The sequence below is a fragment of the Coturnix japonica genome, chromosome Z (assembly GCF_001577835.2).
Source record: "Coturnix japonica isolate 7356 chromosome Z, Coturnix japonica 2.1, whole genome shotgun sequence".
In the NCBI taxonomy this organism is placed as follows: Eukaryota; Metazoa; Chordata; class Aves; order Galliformes; family Phasianidae; genus Coturnix; species Coturnix japonica.
The window spans coordinates 63,314,663-63,339,857 of NC_029547.1; the positions used below are offsets into that span (position 1 = coordinate 63,314,663).

Genomic DNA, 25,195 nt, shown 5'->3' on the forward strand with positions numbered 1-25,195 from the left:
GCATCAAAACATCAATCTCCCATAATAATTAGAAATACCTACCAGAATCTTAAAGCTATGAGTCATAGTAAAATTGAACTGGAGTACATTTTATATTGGTCTTTCTTACTTTACTTATGAGACAAAAGGTATGTAGCAATCTGTGATGACATGGTTATAGAATATTCATATACGTTTTCTATTATAAAGTCATATTCACTAAAGTGGGCTGTGATATAAGAACAGTATTTCAATACAAAAGTATTATATGTGAAAGGGTTGAGAACTGAATGTGACATCTGTTCATTACGTGCAGTAGGGTTTTACATGTGATGGTGTTTTTAAGTTCACACAATATCACAATCTTCCCCTCTTTGCTCCCTCTCACCCATTAATACCTTTATGTTGCCTTCAGCAGATCCTGTGACAAAAAACTCTTCTGTAGGATCGACAGCAATTGCTTTGACTTGAGAATCATGACTTTGGAGTAACTGCTGCTGCTGCTTTTGGCGAAGGTCAATTATACACGTAAAGCCTTTCCTCCCTCCAGAGATTAACAGCTGATGTTTTGGAGCATATGCTAGAACAGTTGCTCCACTATCATGACAGACAAAAGCTGAAAGCCAAAGCAAAATAATTTAAGTAAACACACTGTACTAACATTAGTTTGCCATCAATTTCTGAAGTTCAAGATAGTAAAAACAATGGCTTTGAAGCTGTAATGCAACTGACCACAATCTTTTAACTTCATTCTGTAGCACATGAATGCAAACAAGACTTGTATCAGACATCCTGAAGTTACAGTACTCACAAATAAAAAAGTTACTATATGGATGGAAAAAAACATCCTTCTTATCCCTATAAACATCTAATGCTATCTTTATGTTATCATTAGTGTTGAGTGGAGCTCTTCTGACTTAAAGGCAACCACAGGAGTTAGAGTATGGATTCATATCCATGCAAACTTCACAAGGCTGTTAAAAACTACAGTTTTTGCAGTTTTATAGCTGTTGTTTTCTGTATAAGCTAATCACAACCAACAGGACTTATTCCATCTTTAAAAAAAGACTGAAGCTATAGATTTCTGGTTGTCAGGGGTTGTGCTTGTGGTACACAGATGTAAGAAATGGCAAGAAGCCATGTATATAAAACCTTGTATCATTTCTCAAGAACCTCTTCTTAGATCTCACAGCTGATGCAGGATGATGGAAGTTGTTCTACTGTTTGTATTAAAATTGCTTTCATTAAGTTAGACTCCAATAACTTTGCCATGATTACAGATCCCCTATTTAATTTTTATTGTTTATGCTGATCAAATATTTTCCTTGCTGTATTTTACTTACCATGAACCAAACTATTTGTAGGGGAAACCAAAGTATCCCAAAGACAAATATTTCTGTATGGAAAAAAAAGAAGTTTTAATTAATTGAGTAATGTTACCAAGTATTTTGAGTGGTTGGATGAGGTCATAGGAACCCTAGGGAAATTGTTTCAGGGAGAGAGCATTGCAAATAAGATTATGAAATTAGTATTTTTGGGCAGAATAAACGTGACTTTCATAGTTACACCATGCACCTACCTTTCTACTACTAGTATTCTGCTTACAGATTCATACTGAGATGACAAACTTTTTGTAGATGATTTCATCTGAATGTCAGTTGTTCTTGCTATTTCTTATTCCAGACTTATTTTAAGTGTTCCCTGAATAGCAATGCAGGTCTACCTAAATCTATCAATAAATACTTTAAGACAGATTCACAGAGAAAAAAAATAGAGGTTTTGTGCTATAAGATCCTATAAGATCCGTCCTTATATGATCCTCTTTACCACAGAAATGTAGGTGCATATGTTGCTCACCCCCAAAATAAGAAAGATGGCATAAATATGCACATTGCTCTGAAACTGCCTATGGAGGATCAACAGAAAACTGGACGCGGGGAGGAGCATCTTCATATATAATTTGAGCAACAATTAATAAGTTCTTACCTATTGTCAGAAGACAATCCAGCTGTGGCTATCAAAGACGATGAACTGATGAAAACAAAATCATTGGCTGTTTTGTTATGACACTGCCAGGTCTGAAAAACAACAGTTTATAAATGATTAATTACAAAGACACAGATTTTCTGTCAATATGAAAGCTTAGACTTGCACAGGAAGGTGGGTTGCTTTGAATACAATGTAAAGAACACAGGTTATGAGACCACATGCATGCCTTCTGAAACCACCGACTTTTCAGGGCAGTATATTTCCAGTCCTAATTTACTGATGCTTAGTTCACAGCTGTCAATTACGGACAATACTTATGGAATATTCAGGTATTTTCAGCTATGACACTGCATTTTCTACTCTCTAGCTTTACTGGCATGGTGGAAACTTGAGAACTTGTCTGTCAAATAGATAACAGAATGTCAACAATGCATTATTAAAAACTGATTAACACTGGTTATCAGAACAATCCCTGCCCAATCCTAAAATGTCTAAAAAGGTAAGAAAATAAAAAAAAAACACAACAGAATTTTGTGGAAGCAAGCTCAGTTTTCCACTTACCAAATATGGTTTCGGTGTGGTTCCTGTAAGTGGGCAACATTTCCAATTGGTTTGGTATAAACTTATATATCCATCAGCATCAACAACTCCAAACTGAAATGAGATGTAAACTGTAAATCTACATGTATTTGTTACATAAAAAATATCTCCCACAATTCAGAGAAACTCCTTTGAATTTGGAGAAAGCAGTGTTTCAGTTAATTTACAACTTTCTGTATGCAAGGTTAAGGTAAATATTTCTGTCATTTACCTTATTTCCTTGGTAATTGAACCTCATTCGAGTTACCCTTGAGTTGCCACCAGACCGAAAACACGTGATTTGCTGCGCATGACCCCATTCAAACATTCTTACACTGCCATCTTGAGCACCTGTCAGATCTGCAATAGAAAACATTCACACTTTGACCTTTTGCAACATCGGCAGGAAGATTTCTTCTAAAAGTTTCAACAAGACTCACACCAGCTCACACAATCCCCAAAACTGCTAAAGCCACAGCATCAGCCACAGTACACAGCATACTGTAGGATTACCAGGTTACCAGTGAAGCTTAAACCCATACTATTCACACCCTATTGAGCTGTACATACTTATTACTTAAGAAATGTGTTGAGATGGCACTGAAATATGGTATTAGAGACATTGATACAGCCTTATCCTTCTATTTTTCATACAAGTCAAAGTAAAGGAAAACAATATTCATTTGGTTTTAAAAAAGGATCCCTTTTTGCAAAGGCTACTCATATGCAGTCTTCAGTTAAAGAAGCGCAAAGCTGAACTTACAATATGGCAATGTTGGATGAGAAGCCATTCTTCTGACATTATTTATAGCCTTCTTGAGCATCTGTTCAATAAACAAAATAACAGGAAACAATTACACAGTATCTCCCAACAAAAGCTTACTGAATATGAACAATTAATCATGTCAGACAATTTGTTTCCTATCAGAATTCCTACTAAAAGCAAGAACTGCTTTTAGAAATTCAGAAGACAGTTTTATTCAAGACTAGCGCAGATGTTAATACTTTTGCAGCTTTATATACTGTGGTAAATATTAGCTTTTTGCTTCAGAGACTTATGGATCCAAGTATAAACACTCCTTAGGCTGCAGTCTTACCTCTTTTCTTGCCAATTCCTTTCTGATTCCATTAAATTTATTGGAATATTCCTGAATATTGTAAGATAAGCAAGAGAGAGGCAGAAGCATGTAAAGAAAGAGGTAAACAGACTTTAACAGAAGTAAAAAAATCGGAGGGAAGATATTAGTTCAAGTCTAGTTAATGCACTGTCATTGACTGAAAAGTAACATTTATTTATTACTATTTGAGGCCTTCTAGAATAAGCAAAATACCTAGTAAATGTTAAATCAAATATTGATCAAAAGCATTTAATAATTTTGCAAGTATACTTCCAATAGATTTTCCTTTTGTTCCTGAGGCCAAAAGATTTTCCTCCTAAACTGACTTCACTTCCTAAATTCAACACTTCTGTTCACGAATTCCATGACTTTTCTTTGAGTAAGATACACTACCAGGAATTCTGTTTTTTCCATATTGTTTTGACCCCTCGCTTTCAAGTGTTCAATACTGGAGACATCAGACAATGAAGATTAAAAAAGGCATCAAATTAAGTGAGAAGTTCAATCCACAAAACCCTAGCTGCAAAGACAATGTGGGAATTTTTCATCAAGGAAAAGGATTTTCCGTGCATGCCTCTTCCCTGCTTTTCTCTCTATTGCTGTATCTCAAAATTAAGCTTTCATCCTTTTATTTCCTGCTTTAATTTCTTTCTTTTTTTCCTGGACTTTTTGTTGTTGTTCTTTGTTTGTTTGTTTTTATTGGTTTGTTCCATTGTTTGTGTGTTTGGTTGGTTGTTTCAGTTAGCAAAATACCTGCAAATCCTTCTAATCCTGTATTTTGGAAGCAGATTCACATCATTCAGTTTTCAAAGCTCCCATATATGATTCAGGGAAAGCCTTATGCCTCTCAGTCACTCAAATTTATTTCAAAACACCCTCGAGAAGGTAAAGCAAGGCAAGACAAGCTTTTCAAATATGAGGTTTTTTCTTTTTTAAATATTTACTTAAAAATCACAAATGAAACAAATAAAGTAAAAGGTCTGGTATCATAATGGTGTCTAAAGCAATGTACTAGGTTTTAAGACAAGAAGTCAGAAGAAAATACTCTTCAAACAACAGTGTGTACACCAGTCAAATACTTTGCTCTCTAAGTTCACTATTTCTTTCTCTATGCAAGTTAAAACATAATTTTTAAGTTATTCAGGCTTATTCTGCTTCTTCACAAAAATAAAAGGACTGAACTGTTTTACAGATAATAACATAAACCCAGAACACAATGAAAAGCTTAATTCAACAAACAGATATTACTATCTCCTAATCTGTATTTTTTCTATACTTTATTTCGTTAAAAAGGCAAGCTTGCTAGACTTGTCTTTTGAAGTCTACACTAGCACAATTGTTTGATACAGCACTTCCCATTTAGAAGACAAATGCATATCCTTTAACTATCAGCGTAACTAATACTTAATACTGCTAGTTCTGCTTCCCCTTCAGCAGCAGCTGATGGCTGGAGTCGGATGTTTTGTGACTGAATAATTAAAAATATATATATATTTGACCCTTGATTAATAAACTGTGATAAATATGGGTGTCATACACCTGTTGAACAAGACGCCAGCTTTTAATAGAGCTGACTGCACTATTTACTTCAGTGCTCTTTTTGAACCACCTACTGGAAGCACAGTGCAAACGCACTGCTGAAGAATCTAGCAGTGAGCCTCCTCACTTACCTTGTAGGAACAGAGCAAGTGGAAATAGCAAAGGCTAACAACTAAAAAAATCTCACAACTAATAAAACATAGTTAGCTGACTAAATTAGTTTCCTGTGTTAATGGAAGTGTGCCACAAATGACATGAGTATAAGGACAGTAATAGTAAAGAACAGCAGGCTATGGATCTACTAAATGAGTCGTAATCACGGAAAAGATGGAACAAAGATCAAAAGCAGTATGTGAAGGAACAAAGTACCAAACAGTAGTAACAGGATGTTTTTTTTGGTGAAGCTGATTTTCCTACAGAATTCAGTATCATCACTTTCTCCCAAGAATCGCTATACCTTCCTTCATTTACTTTGTCCTTCATTCAGTACCTTTGTAGCCCCTGCCTATAGGGGAAGTATGGCTGCATTCCCTGGCTGGTTCTCTACTCTGCCAGAGTCAAACAGAATGCCAACCAAAACTTAGGTCCAAAGTTTAACAACAAATCCATTCAACAGAAGCACAGTCAGGTATCTTCAAGTAAGAAAGTTTCGCAGCATATAAAACAGAAAGCTATACAAGAACACTTTGCATTAATAGATTATGGAATTAGTTTGTTGAGAAGTACACACATGAACTGCATATACACACATAAACATACATATATATATACACATACACATGGAATTGAGAGGAGAAAGTGGCAAACCTTCCAGGAAAAGCTGCAGATGACACCTGATTATGTCACCAGAGCTAGAAAACTGGTAACTGGGATTAGCAGTTTCCATATGCAAGGCAGAGATGTAGGTATTGTAACAGCATTGTTTTAATGTGCATTCCTTATTTACTCCTAATACTCAAACTAAACTGTTTATATCAATTAAAAAAATAACATACGGCTCTTTTATTCTGCCACACTTATCAGCTTGCTCTAATCTGTTAAATGCTGTGAAGCGCAGCCAAGTCATGAGATGCAATGCATTCAGTTATCCAGGCCAGCTGCACATCTGTGTTCAGAGAGCCTGAGAGATAAAGGAGTCTGGTATAACCACTTCAGCCCAGTTAAGTGACTCCAAGTAAGCATCTTCCTGGTGACTATCAACAGGCCTGCATTATTACATCTATGCTGCACAAGACTTAGGTAAATGTGCACAGGACCAAGTTAAGTATGCCAATAGTCAGACCAGAATTAGCATTTGATCAGAACTGAATCTGAGATCATATCTTTTTGCTCAGAGCCAAAGTTTATTCCAGATAGAGTATCCATGTATAAAAACACTACCATTTTACAAGCATCACCTTTATTATGAGAACGATTAGTTTAGTCTGGCAGATGTGACTGTGCTTTACTGGGTGTTCCTCAACTCTGTTTATTTTAGAAATGTCAAATAATGAAATTTATTACCTCCTGTAAAAACACTCATCAGTCAAATGGCCAAATTTAATAGAACTACAAAGCTAACTTAGGTGGGAAACCACACAGCTCTTCAAAGAAAAGACAACAGAGCTGACTTCAGCTTTTGGGTTAGAAAAACACCACTGTTTAAAGTTACCAGTATGTAAATGAAATTACGAACGATGGATGTAGCTGGTCCTACTTCTGCAATATCGCCTTCCTTATTTTTCTTATGCAATCAGAAATCCTCACTTTTCGCAAGTTTGATTTGCTCAATTACAGAGTTTAATTCACTTCACTGGAAGCCTCTGTCCTGCCTATGAAATGTGCTTTAGAAGTTCATTCAGTATGCTATCTAGAAAGGCCTACAGTGTAGCAAAATGGCAATTTATACCAGATTGGAAGCTGGTACTTACTTGAAAATAATATCTGGAATACTCAAACTCAGAATGAAACATTAAATTTTGGTTAAACTAAAAGCTACCTCGATATTTTACACAAGCATTTCAAGCCAATTTCTATGAATCATCTTCTGAGATCTCCTGAATTTATGCTCTTTAGTATTTAGCCTCAGCTCATTTAAAAGCAATTTAAGTTCAACTTCTTCCCTCAACTTTGATTTTTAAGCAAAAAAATAAAACCACTAAATAAAACTTCTGCTTTCTTATTTCATGTGTATTAAATTATATGCAGTGTTTTAGCCTATTAATAGCACTATTACAAAAATAGCTTAAAAATTAACCTAGTAAAAAGGCAACATTTACCTACATGCTAATTGTAAGATATAAATAGCAACACTGAGCAAACAAAAGCAGAGAGAAAGATGGATTTGTATACATCTAATCTTTCACTTACCACAGATGCACCCCTGCCAGTTTGCGTACTACCGAGCCAAGGCATATTAATGGGTGTGCCAGGATTACTGTGAGTATAAGGAGTGGTTCCCTGAACATTTACCAGATCATCACGAGCATGTATAACTAAGAAATCATCAGCCCTATAAAGGAAACAACATTATAAGTTAGATTTCAAACAACAACACTAAATACTGTGCCTTGACACAATGACTTATGCACAGACAAGCTGTGATGTTGGAAACATAAAAAGCATACCCTTTATTTTCTATTTCAGCATCATCATCAACCCAGGTGTAGATCTGTGTAGCCAGTATCGCAGAAACATCTAATTCTTGAATGTCATGACTTGATGCTATTGCAATGCAGTTCCGATTTGCCTGAAAAAAATCACACGCAATAAACAGCTACAAAAGGACTACTCAGGTGCTGATTTTCACACAGTTGTAGCTAAACAATACACTTAATCCATATAAAATAGAAAACTCTTATGGCTACAGATCTATGTATTTACATTAGCAGAACTTGGAAGCTTCCTCTTTAAAAGCTTCCTCTTTAGAAGGACAGCACAACACAGTTTGTATTTTGTATCACTCAACCAGCTCCAGTTTCTCCTTGCACCTCTTACAGGAAAATGAAGACCCAGCATTCTCATACTGCATGCCACAATGCTTACAACCTGTTTCCCCTTCATTCCTCCATTTAAGGCCTAAGTAGTTAAAACAGGAGAATGTGGATTTTTTTCCTCCTTTGCAAAGACAATTAACACTCCTAGAAACAAACTTATAGAACAAGTAGAGGCCACTTCTCCCTTCCCTCTATCCTTTTCACAATAAAAATGAAGATAATTTGCAATATGATTCTGTAACTATGGTAAGATAATTATGAACTGCTCTACAGAAGGAAGAACTAAGAATTCAGGCAGTATTAGGACTGTTTGCAATGAGCATATCACCTATTCACACTACCACAAGTTCAGCAAGTAGAAGAACAACGCAAATGGATTAAACAGACTATCCTACCTCCTTTATACTCACCTTATTGACTGCAAAAGCAGTAATGATGTCAGACTCTTTGTGAATTATTCTTGCCTTGCCTCCTGGGTATCCCAAATCTGTTTCTATCTGTATTTGAAAAGTAATATATATATAAATAATATATAATAAATAATATAAAACAATATATAAAAACATACATATAAATAATATATATAAAGTAATATTTAAATGCAAAATATATATCTATACCTACAAAGTTTTGTGTGTTTTTTTTTAACCTGGAATTACAAAGACTAAGCATGACATCCTATGATGATGGCTTTGTACTATTATACCTTCTAATAAAAAATAAAAATCAATAATCTGGTCTTCTTACATACATAAAACTGTGTAGAACTGCAGTTTTAAATAAAATCTGTTTTATGAATTGAGCAAAACTTCAAAAAATTAAGATACCATTCTCAGTCAGTTCCAATGATCTGCTTATTAACAAAGTTTTATCACATAAGCAATCATAACAAGACAGCCCAAGGATATCACAGGATGTTCTCATTTTTGTCTTCTCATTTTTGTATTCTCACTAGTTTTCTCTGTAAGAAAATCTTAAGAATATAGTATTTCTAGTTGTATCTGAAGGTATGATATTATATTTAGTTTCTTTTACCAGCCTACCAAAATGGGCTGATTTATTGCTATCTTGAAACTAAGACTCATCAGAAGTTTTCAATATCAAACTATGATTATGCTAATAGATAAGGCTTTATTTTCAGTTTATCACTGTTACTTCTGAGTGGCAGTTCTAGCCACAGGTAAAAAGTTCCTGCATACTCCTTCCCACACTGCTATGGAATTTTCCAAGTCACTTGGAAAATTTACAACCTCAGCACTTCATTTGACATAGCTATGTAATTTAATAATATGTAGTGTTCTTACTTGGTTGTTTCATCTTGCTTTCTAAAATATGAAGCTTATTAGAAAATAAATTTAAGATAATTTAAGATAATCGGTGTAATTCAATCTCTTCCAAAACTGTTTTCTTCAGTTCTTTTGCTGTGTCAGTAATTTGTTTTAAGGTGTACCAGAACTATTTTGAAACTGAAAGATTTCATAACAATGTATGGTCTAATTAATTTGAGCATTAGGGCTTTGTACCTTATTGATGATGGGTTCCTCTGCCACAGAATTTTTCAAGGTTTCATTATGGTCCTCTAATGACTTCACAAAGGAAAGAACAAGCACAGAAGAAAGAATAAAGATAAGACCAGGTGTCAAGGAAATCCTTAAGTCCTTACTGTTTAAACCAAGAAAGAAAAACTGAAGCACAACAGCGCGTTCACACACACATGCATGTCACTTACATATATTGTTATGTAACAGTAGTAATTCTCAGGTTTACATTCTCTCACTTTATATTTACTATGGGGGACATCCATTTACCTATATCGCAACAGCAATATATCACCTCAGAAGTCTAATTTATTGCAAGTAATCTCCATGTATTGCTAGTAATAGGAAGATGGAAAGTAAGACTAACAAATGTAAAATGTATGCTGTGTACGGCTGTCAGGGAACTTGATTAGAAATGTATAAAGCACATGTAAAGTATTCCTAAGTACCTTCCCATATAGCAACACAGCTGCATTAATGTAAGACATTATAAAAAATGGTGCATCTTCAAACAAGAGAAAAAAAAAGGCAACTGAAGAGGGTGAAAAACAGCAGAACTCCATTACAGAACCATAGCTTCAATACACTTAACTGAATCTGACACCTCAAGCTCAGCTAGATACTGGAAAACAGTATCAGAGATGGAAATATTACTTGATAACATCACTTTTTAAAGAATGAATAATCACGTGACAGAAACAAGTGGATAAATCCAGGATGATCACAGTAGGGATAAGTTCATGTTAGGTTACCATTTTTGATCCTTTAAATTTTAAGGTTTGTCATTCTTTTAGTCAACTTTTATACTATTATGAACAAAGATGCTGACTGCAGCGAAGCTTTCAGCCAGTATACATTCAAAGACCAATTGTTACTGTTTTCAATGAAACAATGGAAACAGACCTTCCAATATGAAATATTGCAGATTTAGAGTCATAGCCAAGCCTACTATTCATTCATGCTCTAGGAAGCAAAATGCCAGCCAGATAAGTCCATTAAAAGCTCATAAATTAACCTAAAAAATATTACATACCCTAAGTGCCATACCAACCTCATTTAAGCATCGCTTCTTTGTAAAAATGTTTCTGATAAAGGTTTCCTGGACTTCTTCCTGTTTAACCAGGTATTGCCAGAGCCTCTTCACAGATAAGGCAACATGACTGTTAGATCTACAGGGCAAAGTTAAAATAAATATCTGCATCTTGGTCATACTTCAGACATTGCAGTAACTCCACTCTATTCTCCATAATATGGATCATTTCTGCTTATTGACAATTAGTGCTTCTAATACAAGAAAAATGAAAGACCAACACTTCCATCTAGGAACATATTAGTAACTGTGTAACATCTGAAAGGTCCATGATTTTTTAGTTAAAAAAGAAAATCAGAATGATTGTAGCTCTGATCTGTTTTCAAACAATGATGTTTATCTCTGGAAACTGCACAGAAAAGTAAAACTTGTAATTACAGAGTTGATTATAGCAGGCCAAGCCCACGGAGCCTCCAAAAAGCTTAAATAATGATTCTTGCAGAGATTCTGATTTGTTCCTTTAATTTCACAAGAGATTACAGTGGATACAGAAATTAGCATGGCAATGCCACTGAGTTGAGGCCTATCACATGCACTGCCTACATAATGCTTGATTTGAGTTTATTGCATTAGTCAGCGCTTATAAAAATTAGACTCACCTGAATGGAGTGTTTGCAGGCTCAAGCAAAGTTTTATGGCGAAGCAATGCAGGACCAGCAGCTAGGGCATCCTCAGAAGCATGAACTGAAATATAATGTTGAGGTGGACCACCATATAGCTCAAGACGTCGGAGAAGAACTTGTTCCCAGCGCTGTAGTGTTTTCAGAACTGCATGGCATACTGGTGAACTAACTGGAAGCTCTAGACAGATGAGGAAACAATATTAAAACCTTAATGCTCCCCTATAAGCTTTATGTAGACAATCCCATAGCTGAATACTTAAGCTTATTTCAAGCATGTCCAAAAGCAGTCTTTACTCAAAGCTCATCCTGGTGTTTTGTGCTAACACTGCTAGATGAAGGATAGCCTTATTCAAGGCTAGCATAAATTAAACAAAGAGTAGGAATTATGCAACTTGAACTACAGAAAAAAAGTTTTCTACCAAGATAAAGGTATTGTAAACACTTCTGCATGACAACGAGGCATACAAAAGAACAAATATGCAGATTCCTGCAAATTCCTGCTAAACACTAAAACTTCCATCTTCACCCATATAACACCATGACAAGAAGTATCAAAACAATTTAATCCCAGACTATGAAAAAAATAAGAGCTTTGACACTAAAAATAGAACATATTTAATACTCAACACATGACTAGTATTAAATATAAAAAGACAATTGCTGCTTATTACCTGAGAGATCGTGTCCAGCCAAAGGATAGAAAATCTTCAAGTTGTTAAGAACCAGCTGAACCATTGCCAATCGCATCAGTGACCAACTAATAAGAAAACACTGACAAGTCATTTGCTAATAGGATTTTTTTTTAATGCATTAACAGTTAGGATTTCTTAAAGCTTTATATCCTTACAATAAACTATGCATAATTACAGTGTTTTAGGATATCATAATATTTTGAATCTAAAGGCCACTATACAATGTACTGAAGTGTAAACTAATCACTATAAAAAATTAGAGTAGATAAAACACTTATAGTAAATACCAAGTATATGATCTTAACAATAAATAGCCAAAAATGCGTATTTGACCATTGTAGAGCAACTTGCATTCTAAAAAAGTTACTCACCTGTATGAATTAGCATTTGAATGCTCCTGATTATGTGAATTTGCTGCAAATGCATCTCCATCAATATCATCATCATCTTCATCACTCTCCTGACTCTCTTCTGAGTCATACTCCGCTCTACTTTGTGATGGAAGAAACGGCTAAAAATACACAATGTATTTATCCTTAAGTAGCTGCTAGCCAACATTTAGCTTTACATTATGTTTTTTAAAAATAAATCATTGTAATATTTAATATTTTATAAAATAGCAAGTATGCCATCTTAATCTACACTGTAATGTGGAATTTCTACCCCATAACAATATTTAGTGTCATTTTTATATTATTCAAAATTCTAACACTTTTCCAGTTCTTGGTTGTTTTTTTCTACTTTCACATCAGGAATATAAAACAAACGTAGTACTCAAAAGCTTTTACTTGTTAGAGAAGCCAAAGCCACCACTGTATTCCCTCTGACTCTAAATCATCCAAAGGCTTTGAAGACCACTGAATAAAAACATCTTATCCTCTGCTTACTAATTTCAATATGTATGACAATCCCAGCACCAGTGCCTCGCTGTGCTATTTGGTACTTGTGATTTCTCTTTTGCCCTTCTTCCTGAAGTGTTGCTAATATACTTATTTTGCTGAAACAGCTAATAGAAATGCATCATACTGATTATGTAGTTTTCTACGTAGAAAGTTCTCAGACAGCAAACCTGACACAAGACAATGTAACTCGATTTCTGTTAAGTAAACAATTTCATTTTACCCATTTTAAATGGTAATAAAAAGCTACTCAAGAGAGACATGGACATAACAGAAAGAGCCACAAAGGCTTAAGCCTCTCTTCCATGATGAAAGGCTGAGAGAGCACAGACTATCCAGTCTGGAGAACAGATGACTGAGGGGAGATCCTCTAGGAATAGAGTATCTAGGAGTACCTCACAGGTTCTCTGATTGTCTCATCTCCATTCTGAACAGCTCACTCATATCTACTTATGTATCTGTACTCTATAACAATGTTAGTTTTCCTCATAACAAAGTATAAGAAAAAACTAATGTCACAGCAGTAGTATTAGAGAAAGTCACAAGCAGTAACAATGGGTGGCTTTTATCACACATCTAAATTGGTACCTGACATAAAGACCAAGCAGAAAATACTATTACAGAAGCAATATAAGGCATTAAACTTTCAAAGTAGCAATTACCTTTGCAATGAAATAATCCCAAATACTAAGCTCAGGAGGAATAAATCTTTCTTTGTCAGGTGGAGATTCTTGGTCTAACCATGGCACAGCAGGTACCTGAGAACTCTCCTTCAGAGAGGTTTTTGATGAAGGCTTGAAACGTTTTTGCTGTTTCTCTCCATCATCTAAAGGGGAAGAAAGCAGACATTGCTTAGAACTGTCAGCTCCACCTGCCATTTTAAATAAAGGGATTCTTAATAGAAAGTACAAAGCATCCTCATTACAAAAGCTTTCAGAAGTTACTTTATTTCTGTAGCAAATAAGCATAGATGATGTCAATCCTCAAAAACGCAGAACTGATAATGAACCAGAATGCCAGAAATGGACAGCCCACAGTACAATAAATACAGCACAGCAGATTATGCACATAACTGCATTAGAAGCTTTCTTCCTTCAGCAAAGATGACAAACATAATGGCTCAGGTCACGATGCAAAAATAGATTAACTCAGTATGTACTGCTGAATACTGATCTGTGCAGAATTTTTTGTTGTTGTTTGTTAGTTGTCTGACTGCTTTTTTACCGGCAATGATTTTGCCTTTCAGAATCTGTAGTGAAAATGCTTAAGCTTGCAATTCCTAGTCCAAATTTCAATCCGGAGGAGTTCTATATTTTCCTATATGGTACAATCCTGGTAAATCTATTTGCCCTAACAACGTATTTTGCCAGTAAACAGCAGAAGTCCAATGTTAAACAATATGATCCAATACATTCCTTATTAAACAGAGAAGAGTTGTAAAACTAGTTATTTGTAACAGTACTCTAATTTCTACGAGCTGAAGGGCCTGTTAACTTCTCCAAGGTTTACTTTAATCACAATAAGCAGCATCTAAGAGATGTTTTGTTAAAGACCTTCACTCTCCAACACAATAGTACTCAAAGTAACAGCTTACGAAGACTACCACCAAAATCTTAACACAGTTTACCAGAAATAAACCAACAAACAAGTTTTGTTTCAGAATTCCAACTTCTCAATTTATAACTCAAGGCCAACTTCAAAAAGCACAGAAATAGTAACAGCTTGCTTAAAAAGAAGCCAACAAATCCATCTGATAACCTGAAATCATTCTGCTTCTTGGGAGGTGAACTGTATTCAGTTTATCTGATAGTAAAAGACTGATGTTACAGACTGCCACTGGCTTTGGGCAATAAATTAAGTGTTCTGGCTCTAAAAAAAATAAATAGAGAAAGGCAGGAGAGAGAATCATGGAGATGTAACAAGGAGGCATTCATTCATCTTCAGTTAGAGATAAAATGGACTCAAATCCATCTCCTACTTGTAAAATTTGCTTTTAATTTTTGTTTACATTCATATAATACATGGAGAAAGTTAAAATATTAAGATGAAAAGAGAGACTGTTTTTGAACTGCCTTTTGAAGTTCCCAAAACTTTCAACATCTATCTAACTGGACATTAAACATTTACCTTTTTCTTAAGCATTTTAAAATATCCTTTCTCCAGGTAAGATTTAAAAATTATGGTATCACTGAGAACAACCACAGCACTTAAGCAGCCACTCACTTCCTCCCACTTCAATTTCTCTCTTGTTCAACTGCCAAAAACAAAGTCTGCACACATGCAAATCTGCAGGATTAAAAAACTGACGGTGATTAGAAATCCTTATCACTGACTACGAGCATCAATGTATTGGACTAAACTTGTTTACTAGGATATGCTAAAATGAACATCACAAACAAAAATGTTGCTTTATGTTTTAACTTCCTTGATTATTCCCTTCTGCTACCTAGGGCCATAAAACTAATTTCTACAGAAGCTTCCTTTTCTATGTCTAGCATCAATGAGAAAAAAATATATCTCCTTTAAGATCAATTAAATATTCCATATATGAAATGTTCATGCTCATAACAGAAACTAAGCCAGCTTCAAGGAAAGTAAGATTCAAGACAATTAAAAAATAGATTTAGGAGAAGTACAAAATAATTTATTTACCATATATTGCCTAACAAAAGCTGAAAGCATTATCTCATCTTTCAGCATCAGCTGGATACTGTGATGTATGTTAGCAACATGTGTTGTCCTAGTATACTGTACTGTAATTTTCTTGCAAGAGATATTATTTGATATACACTCACCTGTATTAAAAGGTAACATAACAGCTGAAGTACAATGTATTTTCATACCACTATTTAAAAAAGCTCATCAGCCTACAAAGAGCACACACATGCATTACTCTGTATGAAAAATAAGCAATTGCTTAAAAGAAAAGAAAAAACTCATTTGGCATGAAGATAAGGAGCAAGTGTTGCATGCTATAGAAATAAAAAAGTATATGCTTGCAGGATGTTTTTCAATGTAGTCTCCAAAATGTTAACGCTTTACTTTAGAACAGAATTCTTTTCAATCTGTGGGATAATTCTTCATATTTTTAAGACTACTGCTGGCTGCTCATTGAAATATGTAAGGGAAAAGAATTACAATCATTCAAATGGCTAGAAATACATTGAACTGATGCCAGTCTTTCTTTTTCCTCATTTCTTTTCAATATTTATAAGGGCACTTAAGTAAACCAACATAGTCATTAAAAGTCTCTGACATTTGTAATTTCAGATCACAAGTTAAACTCACTTTCAAATTTCTTGTGAATTACTACCCAAAATAATTTAAACGCATTCTTGATTTGAAATATTCATCTTCATTGTCTTTATAATAAAGTAAGTAGTATTATAAAAGAAAGCTGGGTTATATTCAAAAAGTAAAATGCTTTTACTTCTACAAAGATCTAACATGTGCGACAATATTCAGAAGACCTGTTGCCCCTGCAACTCCCCTTCCATCTCTCCAGGAAGAGTGAAGGTGCAGATCTCTTTCAATTTCTGAAAAGACCCTAACATGCAAGTAAGAAATATTGTGCTTTATTGAAGACTGTGTGCATGCATCAAGCATCAGTACTGCAGCACACCATGAAAAAACAAGTCTTAAAATCAAAACACTTCTGTGTTACTCCTCTTAAAAAAAGCATCAACTTTGACTGCAGAAACAACTAATATCAGTATTGCTAAAACCCAAAGAAGGTGAACTGGCAAGAAAACTGGTTTCTATCATTTCCGCTGTCTTCTCAAGCATAAAGCCATTTGCACATTTCTGTAATTCTCTAGGAAGCTGCAAATGTCAACTTCAAGAGCAGGCTTACTTACAGAGATGGGGCATTCACAACTTCTCTGGACAACCTATTTTGGTACCTCTTTACTCTCTGTGTCAAGAATTTCCCCATAAAGGCCATTCTCCCTTATGCTATCACAACCAAACTGCACAAGTTTTTATCTGCACATCCTCATTATTAAACTATCTGTTTCACAAAACCTGCAGTATGTTGGAGAAGTTACCACAGGGAATCAACAACTTACCGTTCTTTCCTATAGCCTATAGAAGTACAATTAGAGAATTAATCAGGATTCCTATTTCTACTCCATCTTTAATTGCTCAGAGCATGAGCACCATCAGCAGAGAAAATTACTTATAATAGTCACATGTCACTAGATTTCTGACAGTTTATCTACATCTGATAGTTGAAATAACTACCTTAATTCTATAAAGTGTACTTGCAAACTATGCAGTTTGGAAGAAGATTTTAATTTAATGTACTCTTCCAGCACAGAAAAATTGAATATATGAAATTAAATTACAAATTTCTAAAAAGCAAAATTAAAACTTTTCTTTAGGAAACATCTGGATTTTAGAAAACTTATCATCTCTATATAGACTTAAGTTACACAAATGCTTTGATTTCTAAGATTTTAACTACATCTTAGAAAACATAATATATCCACTATCTTAAGACATAAATAAGAATGGAAATTCTCGTATTCTAATATAACACGGTCAAAGTCATTTGCTACAGGAACAATAAATGTGGCTGAGAAGGACATTGAAGAAACTCCAAAAGCATTCAAAAGGCTATGCTTTACAGAGAAAGAAGAAATGGAACAAATTTTCCATACAAACTAATTCTGAATAGAAGACAGACAAGTCATTTGGTTTCCTAAAATACCCTAAAAGACCTAGAAGTAGAAATAAAAAACCCAATGATGTACTTAATTGGAAGAAAACATCTTGTGAAGCTGACTCAACTTAAAGAAGGGGTAGCAAGTGAAATCACATGTTAACTTTATAGGCCAGTTATGTACACATTACTATTACATATTACTATTATCTCTTAAAACAGGTTTCAAATTTGTAGATTAACAACCAAATTCAGACTGAAGTGGAACAGAATTGATGAATTCAGGCAGTAAGGGCCAATGCAGGACATGTATGACTAGAGGGTTATGAATTGTTAACCTATTAGAATTCTCAACATCAAACATGTTTTGCTTTTGATCTGCATTCGGGAGTCAAAGTCTGTCACAAAGATCTAAAAGTAAACATATAAAACCTGCTCTAGTTATGCATAACTGTGTATCAGGTCTAAATGACATGTTGCTCAGCGTTTGTTGCTGAGCGTCAGCATGTATTTTCAGTAAAGGTACAAAACCAGCTGATTTTAACCTGATTCCTCTGCCTCAGAAAAAAGAAACACCAACTTCCTACCACGTAGGTTGCAAAAGACCTCTGGAGGCCCATGTTCATAATAAGGCTAGCTTAGGTTGAGCTGCTTAAAGCATTGTTTATCCAGGTGTCCAATAGCTCCCAAGATTCCACAGCCCTATTAGGTCTCTTTGCCTAACATTTGATTGTCTCACCAAATTATTATTTCATTAAGTTTCCAATGTTAGCTTCTTGTCTCTTCCAGCAACAGTTTTATTAATCCTGTAATCAGCCAGTCAGCATCCATGTCTAAGAAAAGCATGCTGCAGACTGGACAGAAGAAGCTTTCAATATCTCACTACATAAAGACAAACAGATTAATCTTAAAACAGGAGCAAGAGCATTAACACATTTCAGTGTATAGTTATCAACACCTATGACTCTGCCAACAAAAGCCAGCTGTACTTTCTAATTATGCAATCTTGATTTGGCAAATATATTTAACCAAATGCCACATAGAAAACTGTGATCAGATAAAAACTGAAAACTACTCTGAATCAGTACTCCGTAAGCACTTTTCTAAATGTCTGAATTTAAACATCCATTTTCCTCAAATGAATGTTTTGTGAGAAAGATTTATATGTAGTATAATAGCAAGAGTAATACATACTAGTTATAGATATTACCAGGCATATGACATACAAATGTATATATACCCAAAAGTGATATAAGAAGCCACCACAGTTCAAGGAAATTCACACTGAAGTATTCCTTTTTTGTTGTTTACTTTTTATGTTAGAAATCTCTATGACAGTTGGACTACAAGCAATTCAGTTAGAAAAGAGGAATGTGTACAAAAAAACCCAACAAACTACAAAATTCACTGTGGATAGCTGTCTGAATTTAAACCTGAAGAATTTAAAAGTAAAGTGCTCTCAAAACGTCAGAACTGAATAGCAACAAGGCACCTTTCTTTTTTGTAATGTTTAGAATGAACACTTAGAAATTCACATGCATAATAAATGCTCATATTCATGAAGCAAAACAAGCAGCTCTCTAATAAAGATACGAAACACTTCTGATCATTTCAAACCATGGAAAAAAATATTTAAAACTTATTTCAAAGGAAGTACAGTAAGAGTACTACAGCACTAGCAATTTTTTTGGTAAAAAGGTCTGATTGAACTGCTGCTGCAATTACAGAACATGGCTTTAAATTTTGAAGTCATGGCTTGCAAACAGAAGTTTTTCTCTCTTTCTATATATGCAAAAAAATAAAATAAAATCACACATAGCAAACTGCATGTAGAGGCCTAGTACTAAATCTATTTTCTTGCCTGCAGACTTGGTAGGACTATGAGTACTGAAGGTAGTAAGGGATTTCGAAAACCCCACGCATTCCATGGAGAACACTACTACCTGATGTGGGCTAGGCATTGGGAAGTGCCTACCTGCCAAAGAGAGAAAACACACTGTGTCTGTAAAATGGGAATATATTATTGTTAGGAAAGAACTGGAAAGCTTTAACATGAATAATAAAAATTAGGTTTTAATTGAATTGAAAATTTTCCATTTAAAATGAATTTAACCCCCTCATATTACAGCAGTTGTACTAACTAAAAACTGATACCATTAAATACCATATCTCCTATTCTGCTTCCCATTCTCTTTAGCAGAATATCTGTTAAGAATTTCAGATTATTTTAATTTGCAGATTTAATCACTATTGAGACTGTTAATGAAATAAGCCTTAAGCTTTCAGCAGTGAAAACATTCTCCAACAACAACCAAAAAAAAGCAGCTCCCCCACCTACCCATCCAAAAAAAGACATACCAGTTTTTGTCTTTAACTGCTGTTGTCCACTGATAGGTGTATGAGCTCCTCCTCCAAAGATTGCAGACCACATTTTGTTGTTAAGTGGATGAGCCATAATTCTATACAACTCATTACTAGAATGCGTTGCTAGGCCATGGATGAAGAGACTCAGATAGACTGCAGTTAGAATTTCACAAAGTAAGACTGTGAGTCCTGGCTGGGCTTCTTCACCAGCAGAATTCAAGAGACGTACTAGAGCTGTGATTCCTGTTGAAATACAAAAACACCCAAAAAGCTGCATGTTTACATATTAGAAATTCTGTTTCAGAGGAAACTGAAAAATCCAGGAAACAGTGTCATCCTAATATTGCTGTATTCTATATCCTAATATCCAAACATAAAGACGGCTTGAGGTTCTCAGAAAGATTTCTTTGATTTTTTTTTTCATTTAGGAAAACAAAACACATAATATATAAATGTGTTTCACGGTTATGCTGAAATTGAAGTTACTGTTGTAAACTGAAGCTCATACAGATCAAGTGTATGTAGCTTACACTCTCTGTAATGGGACCAGCATAGCTTCATCCCAGCAAGGTCTCAACAGGTTTTGGAGCTGCAGCAGAATATAAAATGTTAAAAACTTCTCATTTCCAACAGATTTGATTTAGCTCAACAGCTGGACCCAAGCTATAGTCATTCTGAAGCAGAGCACAAAGATACACTTGAAAATACATTGAAAGGGTAGGAAAGCAGAAGAACAGTGAGACTGAAGTGCTGCTTGCAGTGTGCGAAAGTAGAGCCTGTGCTCTAAAATGCTTCACTCTACTTTCAGTTTATTGGCTCTCTATTAAGTGACCCAGCTAGTGATTTTTAGTAAGAGAAAACAGCATCAGTCAAGTCACGGAATAACTGAAGATAAACTTGAACTGTAGTAACTCACTTTGTTATAGTATATTTGTTAAATATACTATTAGAAAGTCTGGAGCATATATCCATGCTCTTACAGTGCATCCCCACATTTTTTTCGTAAGAGAAAAGAAACTGCACATACCTGGCCACTGAGCTGGTGATGTATTAGGAGTCACTGTTTCTTCCAATGTTGATCTTAGAGAATGGCGCTGAGTTAACAGCACTGTCTGATAAACTGTTCCAGTAAACTGATTTGCTTGAAATGAGCTGTAAAATACAATCTTATATTAAAACAAACAAACACAACACCTGCTTGGTTTAAAATAGTTCAAGTTATAGCCTTTACTGAACATAGGCAGATGTCAGTACTGCCTCTATGTATTGTACGATCATTATAGTGAATCAATCTTTTCTCTAGAAAGTGTTTTTCAAAGACCTTACCTGTAGCTGTGGCCATCACAAAGACATTGGTAGATGCAAGCAGAAAGTGATGCTGCTAAGTTATGCATCACATATATCTGGAAGACAAAGTTTTGTAGCATGTATCATACTCACGATGAACTGTGGTTAGTATCATTGTATTTAATGCATACAGGCTTGTAACAGGAGGACTTATGTAGAAGGTGCAAGCACTAATGGCAAAAATCACTAATAAAAGCCCCTTCTCATTAAAATTCATTTCAACTAAGTCAACTCACTTTGCACTGAAAGGGATTGAAAGTACTCACACAACCCAAATTACCCAGAATCACAGCCCAATTTTAGCTGCACTGCATTCTGTTAGGAAAGAGAACCATCTTAAACCATTAAACAATGAGTGACTACACCCTAAGACAGCACGTTGGCTCAGAATTAAAGATGCCATGCTTCATATTGAAGACTGTAATTCAACTTAGTTGTTGAACCCATTTGTACAGTCCTCAGACGCAATTTACTCAGTATCATACTGAACATCTATTTTTTTCCTCATAACCAATATATGTTTCATGTATGATAAGACACACTTAAGTATTCATAAAAAGTAAAACAGATGTTTATCTGTATCCTCTGAAACTAAACACAGAATAGGAACTAAGAAATCAATCCCTGGAGCACTCTATAAATCCACAGTAAAACCTAATACATACAAAATGGCAGGAAAGGTTTAACCTAAAGCTTTAAATCTTATCTCCAGTCCCAATCTAAATATACTAGAAATCTTATGGCAAGTTAGAAATAAATAAATAACATTTTACTGTGAGAAATAAATATCACTTGATGGAGATGTTTCTTTAACATTTTCTACACCAAATTTTATACTTCTAAATTTAATTTTACTTAGGTATAGGACTGAAGATCAACTTATGTTATGATTAACATATATTATGAGTGTATTGTATTAAAGCCAACAGTGACAATGGAGGTGTTTTCCATAAGAGATGTTATCTCAGGCAAACATCCAGTTGTGAAAGTGTAACTGAAGTAGATGGGCCTCTCTCTTTTAGCCCAACATTAGTATTACAGGATGAAATGTTTCAGTACAATGGTTTTGTTGCAAGCCAGGAAGGTATATTAGGAAGTTTCCATACAGTCAGAAAAACATTTGTGAAAACTGGTCAATGAAATAACAAATCAAGAAAGAAAAAAAAGAAGACTCACACCTTGTTATTCTGAGTATCTGGATGAGGCGGTGAGTCAAGGTTTATTATGGCATGTAATATATCATGAGTTAAGTTACCAAGATGCAACAGTGGATTAGCCACCACTGTTTTGGCACTGGCTGTGCAAGCAAATAGGAGAGGCACGGAGCTTTGCTCTAGAAGAGGGCTGGATGGTATCTGTGTTGACTGTTCCTAAAAACAGGAAATAAACACACTTAAACACACAAAGTGATAGTACAACTTCCTGAAAAATAAAATAAAACAAAACAAAAAGAAACCTCTATAGAATGCAAAGTGCCACATTTATAATAAAAGAGCAATAAACAATAATAGGAAAATCTGAATTATAGTACAAAATGTTCAAAAGCCTTCAACCAACCCAATGTGGAGAACTCACAAATCAAACTTCCTCACATACCTGCTGAGATTCCTGCAACAGCAGAATTAACTCCATTCGAACAGATGCCAAACCACCACCATGAGAGCCATGGAGAACACAGTAACTAAGGAACATTCGTAGGAGAGACTGGTATTTCAGAAGCCACTGACGCCTTTTCTGAAAGTTTACTTTCTGTAGCTTGTTCTTTTGCTGGTCAGTTAAGTCTACAGTATTTCCATGTAATACAACTTCCTCTGGCATCATGCTAATTTCAGATGGTATTTCATCTATTTCAACATTATAATCACAGGTTTTTTGAAGAGCTATGACTTCTCTTTCAAGCCACTGATAAAGCTGATACCTCAATTTTCCACCATCTACCTCACAACCAGTGGACAGTGTACGAAGCTCTACTGTAAGAATTTTCAGGCATGCCCTAAACTTCAGCTGTGCAGAAATTATATCTTCTGAAGGGCTTAGGATATCTTTTTCATCAACTACACTAAAAGATCCTGTGTAGCTAGAACTTGTTTCATAAGATTTTTCACTTTTCTTCAAAGGTTTTAGCTCTTTCATTACCAGGGAAGAATCTTCATTCTCACCACCTTCATCACTGTCTAACTGTAGCTTCAAGCCTTCATCGTGGATTATTATATTTGGTTGGCTCCAGTCAAATGAAAGAGTTGAACTTGAATGTTTTCCTGAGGAACAGTCTGAAGAAGACCCTAGATCATTCAAAGTTGGCTGTGACCAATCAATACTGGAAGACTCGTCTTTTATTTCCAACTCTTTAAGAGGGGAAGATGGTGAGAAATCTTTACTAGTATCCATTAAGCTGGGGGATCTACAGAATGGCTTTGACCTCTTGACAACTTTGGGCATCTTTGATAACACTTCTAAGGCCAACATAGGACAACCAGCTTTTAAATGAGCATATGCAGTGGTGAAGAAAAGCCGTCTTTCATCTAGATTGATTTTGTCAGCTAATCCATTTTCCACTGTTAGGCACATGTGTGTGGAAGAGGCATCAGAAGAGCCAAAATGACGTCTCAACAGGAGAGGATGTGTTCTTAAGTAGTTGTAGAAATTAAACACTGCAGGATTACAGCTTGCTGAGCCAGCTCCTACATCTGAAAAGATATTGCATCATAAGGAAGAATCTACAGTTCAGTATGAAATAATACATCTCAAAAGTTCATAGTTCAACAGGAGATTATTAGGTGTCGATATTCATTCTGTTTTTGACTTCATTCTAGTCATTTTCCACCATCGTCATTTGAATACTTGAGGAGGTAGGGAGGAAATCTCAACACCACTAAAGACAAAAGGCTGAGTGAGAACATATAAGAAGTGTAATTTTTAAAAAATTTCATTTATTTTCCTTGGAATTAGGCTTGTTCTCCTGCAGTCAAAGGAGACCATATTCTTGCTGATTGTTTAAATTTCTAAAGTTTCCAGTACTAAAGATGCTCCAGCTTCCTAAGAAATTTTTTAATTTTTGGGAAAAACAACCTTTAATAAGTTTTGGATTAGTGTTCTTAATTTTGTGTACTTCCCAACAAAATGCAACTTAAAATCAAGGAATCCATAACACTTAACATATATTCATACCAGTACTGCATACAATAAATCAGTTATGCATGAATGAAGCCTCTACAGATTTAATTTTCATGCTCCAAACCACAACAAGCTTATACAGTTCAGTTAACAACTTACGCCACATTATGAAAGATTTTAGGAAAACATTATGAAATATCAGGAGCAATCAGCACAGGACAATTCACAGCTTTTTTGTCTGGGTTTAGCTGAGATAACACACTTGTTTCTGCTATGAGAAGCTATGACCATAAAAAACTACAGATAACAGGAACAGGAGTAAGAAAAATCACCTATTAAGACAATGCAAAATGGAAAATGGAAGACACTAAATTGATGAAGAAGTGTTAGGAGCATTTTTAAATGATTTAACACAGAAGCATGTGACTAAGATCTAAACAACTGAACATTGTATCACTCATCTCTCAAAATCATCTTGAAGTATTTTGCTCCAATTGAAATTAGTTTATAAATTAATTTCCATAGCTCTGGGGATTGAGTATTCGTTTATCAAGTTTCTCTCTAAGCCAGCTATCATTTTAACTGACTCAAAAATTTAACTTTGAGAATAACAACCTCAGGAATTAGTGGGCCCAACCTTTTCCAATTGATGTACTTATAGAAGCTTTTCCTATACTTCTTTGGAC

At 34.9% G+C, this 25,195-nt stretch overlaps 1 protein-coding gene across 1 annotated transcript in view; it reads right to left on the bottom strand.

The window, feature by feature from the left end:
* Positions 1-25,195, bottom strand: part of DMXL1 (Dmx like 1) — a 65,059-nt gene that overhangs the window by 3,511 nt on the left and 36,353 nt on the right. Inside the window, exons 24-44 of the mRNA XM_015849942.2 lie at positions 22,992-24,082; positions 22,574-22,765; positions 21,375-21,451; positions 21,076-21,200; positions 20,043-20,291; positions 19,546-19,659; positions 13,684-13,847; positions 12,494-12,633; positions 12,102-12,187; positions 11,407-11,608; positions 10,769-10,886; positions 9,703-9,765; positions 8,590-8,676; positions 7,811-7,932; positions 7,554-7,695; positions 3,311-3,371; positions 2,780-2,907; positions 2,530-2,622; positions 1,966-2,057; positions 1,323-1,375; positions 378-595 (exon numbers count right to left, since the gene is read on the bottom strand). Coding sequence (XP_015705428.1) covers positions 378-595; positions 1,323-1,375; positions 1,966-2,057; positions 2,530-2,622; positions 2,780-2,907; positions 3,311-3,371; positions 7,554-7,695; positions 7,811-7,932; positions 8,590-8,676; positions 9,703-9,765; positions 10,769-10,886; positions 11,407-11,608; positions 12,102-12,187; positions 12,494-12,633; positions 13,684-13,847; positions 19,546-19,659; positions 20,043-20,291; positions 21,076-21,200; positions 21,375-21,451; positions 22,574-22,765; positions 22,992-24,082 — 3,617 coding nt within the window. The remainder of the gene's footprint in view (positions 1-377; positions 596-1,322; positions 1,376-1,965; positions 2,058-2,529; positions 2,623-2,779; positions 2,908-3,310; positions 3,372-7,553; positions 7,696-7,810; positions 7,933-8,589; positions 8,677-9,702; positions 9,766-10,768; positions 10,887-11,406; positions 11,609-12,101; positions 12,188-12,493; positions 12,634-13,683; positions 13,848-19,545; positions 19,660-20,042; positions 20,292-21,075; positions 21,201-21,374; positions 21,452-22,573; positions 22,766-22,991; positions 24,083-25,195) is intronic.